Consider the following 10000-nt stretch of genomic DNA (forward strand, 5'->3'; position numbering starts at 1 on the left):
TGTTGAGCTGTAGCATGGGATAGATGATATGTTGAGCTGTACCATGAGATAGGTGATATGTTGAGCTGTACCATGGGATAGACCCCTATTGAATATGAATATACAGTATGTGTGGGGACTCTCTTGTTCCCCATCATTACAGGACAGGGTTTCATGTTGTCCCAGTTCTGCTGTAACCTACTTACTATTCAGAACAGACCTTCCCCTACAGTCACTGTGTGTGTCACAGCGTGCCAGCTCCTGGCATTGTTATTAATTCAAGCCTGGTGGCCGCAGGGAAGAAGGCCTGGCTAGATAACAGGTCAAGCCTGATGTTGGCAGGGAAGAAGGCCTGGCTAGATAACAGGTCAAGCCTAATGTTGGCAGGGAAGAAGGCCTGGCTAGATAACAGGTCAAGCCTGGTGTTGGCAGGGAAGAAGGCCTGGCTAGATAACAGGTCAAGCCTGATGTTGGCAGGGAAGAAGGCCTGGCTAGATAACAGGTCAAGCCTGATGTTGGCAGGGAAGAAGGCCTGGCTAGATAACAGGTCAAGCCTGATGTTGGCAGGGAAGAAGGCCTGGCTAGATAACAGGTCAAGCCTGATGGTGGTAGGGAAGACTGGCATTATACAGGCCACCTACGTGTGTGTGTGTGTGTGTGTGTAGCAGGCCTGCATGGTGTGTGAGTAAATTCAAGGGGCTGATGTGTGTGGTGATGAATGACTTTTCCATTCTGTCTCTGGCATATTAACCCCCCCCCCCCACCTCACTGATTATTGTAATTGCTTTCTGCCTGTGTAGTAGGGAGTGTCTCACACACACACACACGCACACACACGCACACACACGGTTGTTAATTAGGGAGTGAGCCACACTGGGCTCCTTCCCAAATAGTACCCTATTCCCTGTTTACTGCAGGGCCCATAAGGTGCTATTGGGACATGGTTGGGATGGGAGCGTGGCTTAAAACCACACAAAGCATGTCTGGGGTTGGACAACTCAAAGCAGATAGAATGAGCCAGGTCACATCAATCAATGGTTTATTAATTAGCCGTGTGTGTGTGGGTGTGTGTGTGTGTGTGTGTGTGAAACTGATATTCAGTTTGTGATGTAGGGCAATGGGCCCTGACCTGAGTCCTGGTGTGTGTGTTCTGGGTAACCTCCTCTGTGGAACATCGACTGGGGGGGTCTGTTGTGCCGACTGAGGGGGTCTGTCTGTTCCGACTGGGGGGTCTGTTGTGCCGACTGGGGTTCTGTTCTAACTGGGTGTTCTTGTGTTCTCAGAGACCCAATGCGCTGGAGTTGCAGAAAGTGACTGATGGAGAGGAGGAGGAGAGAGATGGAGGGATGGACTCTACCTCTGCAGGGGAGGAGGACTTGAAGACTTCAGACGAGGGCTTCATGGGCATGACGCCTCTACTACAAGCCCACCACGCCATGGAGAAGATGGAGGAGTTTGTTCACAAGGTCAGTCTCTCTCTCTCTCTCACACACACACACACACACACACACACACACACACACACACACACACACACACACACACACACACACACACACTGGTCCCCTTAAGTCTCACCTTGGACATACACTACATGACCAAGAGTATGTAGACTAACCAGTACCCCCTCACATTGACTCTGTACCGGTTCCCCCTCACATTGACTCTGTACCGGTTCCCCCTCACATTGACTCTGTACCGGTTCCCCCTCACATGGACTCTGTACCGGTTCCCCCTCACATGGACTCTGTACCGGTTCCCCCTCACATGGACTCTGTACCGGTTCCCCCTCACATGGACTCTGTACCGGTTCCCCCTCACATGGACTCTGTACCGGTTCCCCCTCACATGGACTCTGTACCGGTTCCCCCTCACATGGACTCTGTACCGGTTCCCCCTCACATGGACTCTGTACCGGTTCCCCCTCACATGGACTCTGCACCGGTTCCCCTTCACATTGACTCTGTACCGGTTCCCCCTCACATGGACTCTGCACCGGTTCCCCTTCACATTGACTCTGCACCGGTTCCCCCTCACATTGACTCTGCACCGGTTCCCCCTCACATGGACTCTGCACCGGTTCCCCTTCACATTGACTCTGTACCGGTTCCCCCTCACATGGACTCTGCACCGGTTCCCCTTCACATTGACTCTGCACCGGTTCCCCCTCACATTGACTCTGCACCGGCTCCCCCTGCACATTGACTCTGCACCGGTTCCCCTTCACATTGACTCTGCACCGGTTCCCCTTCACATTGACTCTGCACCGGTTCCCCTTCACATTGACTCTGCACCGGTTCCCCTTCACATTGACTCTGCACCGGTTCCCCTTCACATTGACTCTGCACCGGTTCCCCTTCACATTGACTCTGCACCGGTTCCCCTTCACATTGACTCTGCACCGGTTCCCCTTCACATTGACTCTGCACCGGTTCCCCCTCACATTGACTCTGCACCGGTTCCCCCTCACATTGACTCTGCACCGGTTCCCCCTCACATTGACTCTGCACCGGTTCCCCCTCACATTGACTCTGCACCGGTTCCCCCTCACATTGACTCTGCACCGGTTCCCCTTCACATTGACTCTGCACCGGTTCCCCTTCACATTGACTCTGCACCGGTTCCCCCTCACATTGACTCTGCACCGGTTCCCCCTCACATTGACTCTGCACCGGTTCCCCCTCACATTGACTCTGCACCGGTTCCCCCTCACATTGACTCTGCACCGGTTCCCCTTCACATTGACTCTGCACCGGTTCCCCTTCACATTGACTCTGCACCGGTTCCCCTTCACATTGACTCTGCACCGGTTCCCCCTCACATTGACTCTGCACCGGTTCCCCCTCACATTGACTCTGCACCGGTTCCCCCTCACATTGACTCTGCACCGGTTCCCCCTCACATTGACTCTGCACCGGTTCCCCCTCACATTGACTCTGCACCGGTTCCCCCTCACATTGACTCTGCACCGGTTCCCCTTCACATTGACTCTGCACCGGTTCCCCCTCACATTGACTCTGCACCGGTTCCCCCTCACATTGACTCTGCACCGGTTCCCCCTCACATTGACTCTGCACCGGTTCCCCCTCACATTGACTCTGCACCGGTTCCCCTTCACATTGACTCTGCACCGGTTCCCCCTCACATTGACTCTGTACAGCCTTTTCTCTGTAAAGTGCACCACTTTTGATGAGGGGGACATTTAGACCAGTTGATTCAGCCTGTCATTATCACACTGAGGTTTGTTCATCTCTCTCTGTCACCCCAGTGGGTCATGTGGCATGATTGTCATGTTCAGTAGGGAGAAAACGTTTTGAAACAGGGAGGTTCTATACATTCACTTATCCAATAGAACAAATGTATCTAGATATGTTGCTAAATGTTTTGCTGTGTGTGTGCCCGACTGAACACGGCCCTGCAATATGTACTCTGTGATGCCTAACCTCTAGAACAGGGGCCGACATACCCAGATCCATACCCACTGAGGTCTGACAGGGTCTTCCATTAGCTATGAAATGGACCTACGCTGCTCACAATCCCTCAGTTGATGGAGACAGACATCTAACTTGTGCTGAAATGGCAAACACAGCAGGCTTTCAATTACAGAAATAAATCACTTGATGACTCAGAATTAGTCAACAACAACTGTTTCTCGCTCTCTCCTGTGCCCACCCCTATAGGCTCTGGTCTAAAGTAGTGCACTATATAGGGAATAGGGCTCTGGTCTAAAGTAGTGCACTATATAGGGAATAGGGCTCTGGTCTAAAGTAGTGCACTATATAGGGAATAGGGCTCTGGTCTAAAGTAGTGCACTATATAGGGAATAGGGCTCTGGTCTAAAGTAGTGCACTATATAGGGAATAGGGCCCTGGTCTAAAGTAGTGCACTATATAGGGAATAAGGCTCTGGTCTAAAGTAGTGCACTATATAGGGAATAGGGCTCTGGTCTAAAGTAGTGCACTATATAGGGAATAGGGCTCTGGTCTAAAGTAGTGCGCTATATAGGGAATAGGGCTCTGGTCTAAAGTAGTGCACTATATAGGGAATAGGGCTCTGGTCTAAAGTAGTGCACTATATAGGGAATAGGGCTCTGGTCTAAAGTAGTGCACTATATAGGGAATAAGGCTCTGGTCTAAAGTAGTGCACTATATAGGGAATAGGGCTCTGGTCTAAAGTAGTGCACTACATAGGGAATAGGGCCCTGGTCTAAAGTAGTGCACTATATAGGGAATAAGGCTCTGGTCTAAAGTAGTGCACTATATAGGGCTCTGGTCTAAAGTAGTGCACTACAGTGCCTTGCGAAAGTATTCGGCCCCCTTGAACTTTGCGACCTTTTGCCACATTTCAGGCTTCAAACATAAAGATATAAAACTGTATTTTTTTGTGAAGAATCAACAACAAGTGGGACACAATCATGAAGTGGAACGACATTTATTGGATATTTCAAACTTTTTTAACAAATCAAAAACTGAAAAATTGGGCGTGCAAAATTATTCAGCCCCTTTACTTTCAGTGCAGCAAACTCTCTCCAGAAGTTCAGTGAGGATCTCTGAATGATCCAATGTTGACCTAAATGACTAATGATGATAAATACAATCCACCTGTGTGTAATCAAGTCTCCGTATAAATGCACCTGCACTGTGATAGTCTCAGAGGTCCGTTAAAAGCGCAGAGAGCATCATGAAGAACAAGGAACACACCAGGCAGGTCCGAGATACTGTTGTGAAGAAGTTTAAAGCCGGATTTGGATACAAAAAGATTTCCCAAGCTTTAAACATCCCAAGGAGCACTGTGCAAGCGATAATATTGAAATGGAAGGAGTATCAGACCACTGCAAATCTACCAAGACCTGGCCGTCCCTCTAAACTTTCAGCTCATACAAGGAGAAGACTGATCAGAGATGCAGCCAAGAGGCCCATGATCACGCTGGATGAACTGCAGAGATCTACAGCTGAGGTGGGAGACTCTGTCCATAGGACAACAATCAGTCGTATATTGCACCCATCTGGCCTTTATGGAAGAGTGGCAAGAAGAAAGCCATTTCTTAAAGATATCCATAAAAAGTGTCGTTTAAAGTTTGCCACAAGCCACCTGGGAGACGCACCAAACACGTGGAAGAAGGTGCTCTGGTCAGATGAAACCAAAATTGAACTTTTTGGCAACAATGCAAAACGTTATGTTTGGCGTAAAAGCAACACAGCTGAACACACCATCCCCACTGTCAAACATGGTGGTGGCAGCATCATGGTTTGGCCCTGCTTTTCTTCAGCAGGGACAGGGAAGATGGTTAAAATTGATGGGAAGATGGATGGAGCCAAATACAGGACCATTCTGGAAGAAAACCTGATGGAGTCTGCAAAAGACCTGAGACTGGGACGGAGATTTGTCTTCCAACAAGACAATGATCCAAAACATAAAGCAAAATCTACAATGGAATGGTTCAAAAATAAACATATCCAGGTGTTAGAATGGCCAAGTCAAAGTCCAGACCTGAATCCAATCGAGAATCTGTGGAAAGAACTGAAAACTGCTGTTCACAAATGCTCTCCATCCAACCTCACTGAGCTTGAGCTGTTTTGCAAGGAGGAATGGGAAAAAATGTCAGTCTCTCGATGTGCAAAACTGATAGAGACATACCCCAAGCGACTTACAGCTGTAATCGCAGCAAAAGGTGGCGCTACAAAGTATTAACTTAAGGGGGCTGAATAATTTTGCACGCCCAATTTTTCAGTTTTTGATTTGTTAAAAAAGTTTGAAATATCCAATAAATGTCGTTCCACTTCATGATTGTGTCCCACTTGTTGTTGATTCTTCACAAAAAAATACAGTTTTATATCTTTATGTTTGAAGCCTGAAATGTGGCAAAAGGTCGCAAAGTTCAAGGGGGCCGAATACTTTCGCAAGGCACTGTATATAGGGAATAGGGCTCTGGTCTAAAGTAGTGCACTATATAGGGAATAAGGCTCTGGTCTAAAGTAGTGCACTATGTAGGGAATAGGGCTCTGGTCTAAAGTAGTGCGCTATATAGGGAATAGGGCTCTGGTCTAAAGTAGTGCACTATATAGGGAATAGGGCTCTGGTCTAAAGTAGTGCACTATATAGGGCTCTGGTCTAAAGTAGTGCACTATATAGGGAATAGGGTGCCAGGTTGACCAGGTTTGCCTGGAGAGACGTTGGTATCACATGAGTGGTCACCAGACCTTTAGGTGGAAAACTGTACACACACCTCACATTTCCCTCCTCTGACACTGTACACACACCTCACATTTCCCTCCTCCTCTGACACTGTACACACACCTCACATTTCCCTCCTCCTCTGACACTGTACACACACCTCACATTTCCCTCCTCCTCTGACACTGTACACACACCTCACATTTCCCTCCTCCTCTGACACTGTACACACACCTCACATTTCCCTCCTCTGACACTGTACACACACCTCACATTTCCCTCCTCTGACACTGTACACACACACCTCACATTTCCCTCCTCTGACACTGTACACACACACCTCACATTTCCCTCCTCTGACACTGTACACACACACCTCACATTTCCCTCCTCTGACACTGTACACACACCTCACATTTCCCTCCTCTGACACTGTACACACACACCTCACATTTCCCTCCTCTGACACTGTACACACACACCTCACATTTCCCTCCTCTGACACTGTACACACACACCTCACATTTCCCTCCTCTGACACTGTACACACACCTCACATTTCCCTCCTCCTTCTCTCCTCTATCATCCCCAACACAGATATTACATAGAGAGGTCTGTGGAATAGTAGTCTAACACAGATATTACATAGACTACTGTTCCACAGGCCTCCCTAACACAGATATTATCCGGGTGTCCCTTCACCTTGAACATCAAATGGGAATAAGAGAGAAACACACGAAAGAGAACACTCTTTATATTCCCCTCAGTTGTGTCATTTCATTCGTAACTCAAGTTCAATTCCGCTTCGGAGGAAAACCTAATGAAGTGTCTTCTCCTCTCCCTGTGTCTTCTCCTCTCCCTGTCTTCTCCTCTCCCTGTGTCTTCTCCTCTCCCTGTGTCTTCTCCTCTCCCTGTGTCTTCTCCCCTCCCTGTGTCTTCTCCCCTCCCTGTGTCTTCTCCCCTCCCTGTGTCTTCTCCCCTCCCTGTGTCTTCTCCCCTCCCTGTGTCTTCTCCCCTCCCTGTGTCTTCTCCCCTCCCTGTGTCTTCTCCCCTCCCTGTGTCTTCTCCCCTCCCTGTGTCTTCTCCCCTCCCTGTGTCTTCTCCCCTCCCTGTGTCTTCTCCCCTCCCTGTGTCTTCTCCCCTCCCTGTGTCTTCTCCCCTCCCTGTGTCTTCTCCCCTCCCTGTGTCTTCTCCCCTCCCTGTGTCTTCTCCCCTCCCTGTGTCTTCTCCCCAGGTGTGGGAAGGCCGGTGGCGAGTCATTCCTCATGACGTGCTGCCTGAGTGGCTGAAGGATAACGAGTATCTCCGCCACGGGCACCGGCCGCCCATGCCCTCCTTCAGGGCCTGCTTCAAGAGCATCTTCAGGATCCACACTGAGACTGGCAACATCTGGACTCACCTGCTGGGTAAGAGAGGGGGGGGGGGACACAATCACTGACACACACCAAGCTAGTCACCTGCTGGGTAAGAGAGGGGGGGGACACAATCACTGACACACACCAAGCTAGTCACCTGCTGGGTAAGAGAGGGGGGGGGCACAATCACTGACACACACCAAGCTAGTCACCTGCTGGGTAATAGAGGGGGGGGCACACAATCACTGACACACACCAAGCTAGTCACCTGCTGGGTAAGAGAGTGGTCAGGACACAATCACTGACACACACCAAGCTAGTCACCTGCTGGGTTAGAGAGTGGAGGGGACACAGTCACTAACACACCAAGCTAGCATTTAAATTGAAATATATTTTTCAAACAAAGCTAGTAAATGAATGTAATTTGATGGTGACATTTATTTTGGTTTGAGTGACTTAACAGCTAAATAGATCACACTACACCCTGAGAAACCCACAGCTAATTAGATCACACTACACCCTGAGAAACCCACAGCTAATTAGATCACACTACACCCTTAGAAACCCACAGCTAATTAGATCACACTACACCGTGAGAAACCCACAGCTAATTAGGTCACACTACACCCTGAGAAACCCACAGCTAATTAGGTCACACTACACCCTGAGAAACCCACAGCTAATTGGATCACACTACACCCTGAGAAACCCACAGCTAATTAGATCACACTACACCCTTAGAAACCCACAGCTAATTAGATCACACTACACCCTGAGAAACCCACATCTAATTAGGTCACACTACACCCTTAGAAACCCACAGCTAATTAGATCACACTACACCGTGAGAAACCCACAGCTAATTAGGTCACACTACACCCTGAGAAACCCACAGCTAATTAGATCACACTACACCCTGAGAAACCCACAGCTAATTAGATCACACTACACCCTGAGAAACCCACAGCTAATTAGATCACACTACACCCTGAGAAACCCACAGCTAATTAGGTCACACTACACCCTGAGAAACCCACAGCTAATTAGGTCACACTACACCCTGAGAAACCCACAGCTAATTAGATCACACTACACCCTGAGAAACCCACAGCTAATTAGATCACACTACACCCTTAGAAACCCACAGCTAATTAGATCACACTACACCCTTAGAAACCCACAGCTAATTAGATCACACTACACCCTGAGAAACCCACAGCTAATTAGGTCACACTACACCCTGAGAAACCCACAGCTAATTAGATCACACTACACCCTGAGAAACCCACAGCTAATTAGATCACACTACACCCTGAGAAACCCACAGCTAATTAGGTCACACTACACCCTGAGAAACCCACAGCAAATTAGGTCACACTACACCCTGAGAAACCCACAGCTAATTAGATCACACTACACCCTGAGAAACCCACAGCTAATTAGGTCACACTACACCCTGAGAAACCCACAGCTAATTAGGTCACACTACACCCTGAGAAACCCACAGCTAATTAGATCACACTACACCCTGAGAAACCCACAGCTAATTAGATCACACTACACCCTGAGAAACCCACAGCTAATTAGGTCACACTACACCCTGAGAAACCCACAGCTAATTAGGTCACACTACACCCTGAGAAACCCACAGCTAATTAGATCACAGAACAGTCGTTCCCAACCTTTTCTGTTCCGGGGACCACCAAAACTGTAGAGGAGAAGAGGGGGGTGTGTGTAAGAGGTGCACAGCTGAGCCAGACACAGAGGATAAAACACAGTGTTTAATACTATGTGTTGTCTCTTAATAGAGTAGCATGGTTAAACTGCCATGTCGTAACGTCCTGCCCTAATCACTAGTAATGGTGTTAACGTTCCCCGCTCTCTGCTCTCTGCTCGAGCACTCTGCTGCTTCCATCCTGACGGGTTTAAGACGCTACACACAGACACACACAGTCAGACTAAGGACCAGCCAATACACAGACTAACATGAGGTCTCTGCTCACACGTGCAGAAATGATTGAATAATATGGGAGCACAGGGCAAACCACGCGCACACACACACACACACACACACACACACACACACACACACACACACACACAGGCTTTCTTCCGCTCCAGAGCAGATGCGTTGGGCATTAAATAAGGACAGGACCTCTGAGTAAACGGAGAACTGAGTATTCACATAGACCCATTTAGCTGGGTTAGGATTGGACCCATTTAGACTGGGTTAGGATTGGACCCATTTAGACTGGGTTAGGGTTGGACCCATTTAGACTGGGTTAGGGTTGGAACCATTTAGCTGGGTTAGGGTTGGAACCATTTAGCTGGGTTAGGGTTGGAACCATTTAGCTGGGTTAGGGTTAAACCCATTTAGCTGGGTTAGGGTTGGACCCATTTAGCTGGGTTAGGGTTGGACCCATTTAGCTGGGTTAGGGTTGGACCCATTTAGCTGGGTTAGGGTTGGACCCATTTAGCTGGGTTAGGGTTGG

The 10000-nt window shown here is 48.8% G+C and overlaps 1 protein-coding gene across 2 annotated transcripts in view; it reads left to right on the plus strand.

Moving 5' to 3' along the window:
* Nucleotides 1–10000, plus strand: part of LOC149978193 (adiponectin receptor protein 2-like) — an 87376-nt gene that overhangs the window by 57512 nt on the left and 19864 nt on the right. For both annotated transcript variants that reach the window (XM_090201222.1, XM_090201223.1), the window contains exons 3-4: nt 1263–1445; nt 7388–7559. In XM_090201222.1, the coding sequence (XP_090057348.1) occupies nt 1263–1445; nt 7388–7559 (355 nt within the window). The remainder of the gene's footprint in view (nt 1–1262; nt 1446–7387; nt 7560–10000) is intronic.

This window comes from Oncorhynchus mykiss, chromosome 15, assembly GCF_057628025.1.
Source record: "Oncorhynchus mykiss isolate SJ-2025 chromosome 15, ASM5762802v1, whole genome shotgun sequence".
Taxonomy (NCBI): domain Eukaryota; kingdom Metazoa; phylum Chordata; class Actinopteri; order Salmoniformes; family Salmonidae; genus Oncorhynchus; species Oncorhynchus mykiss.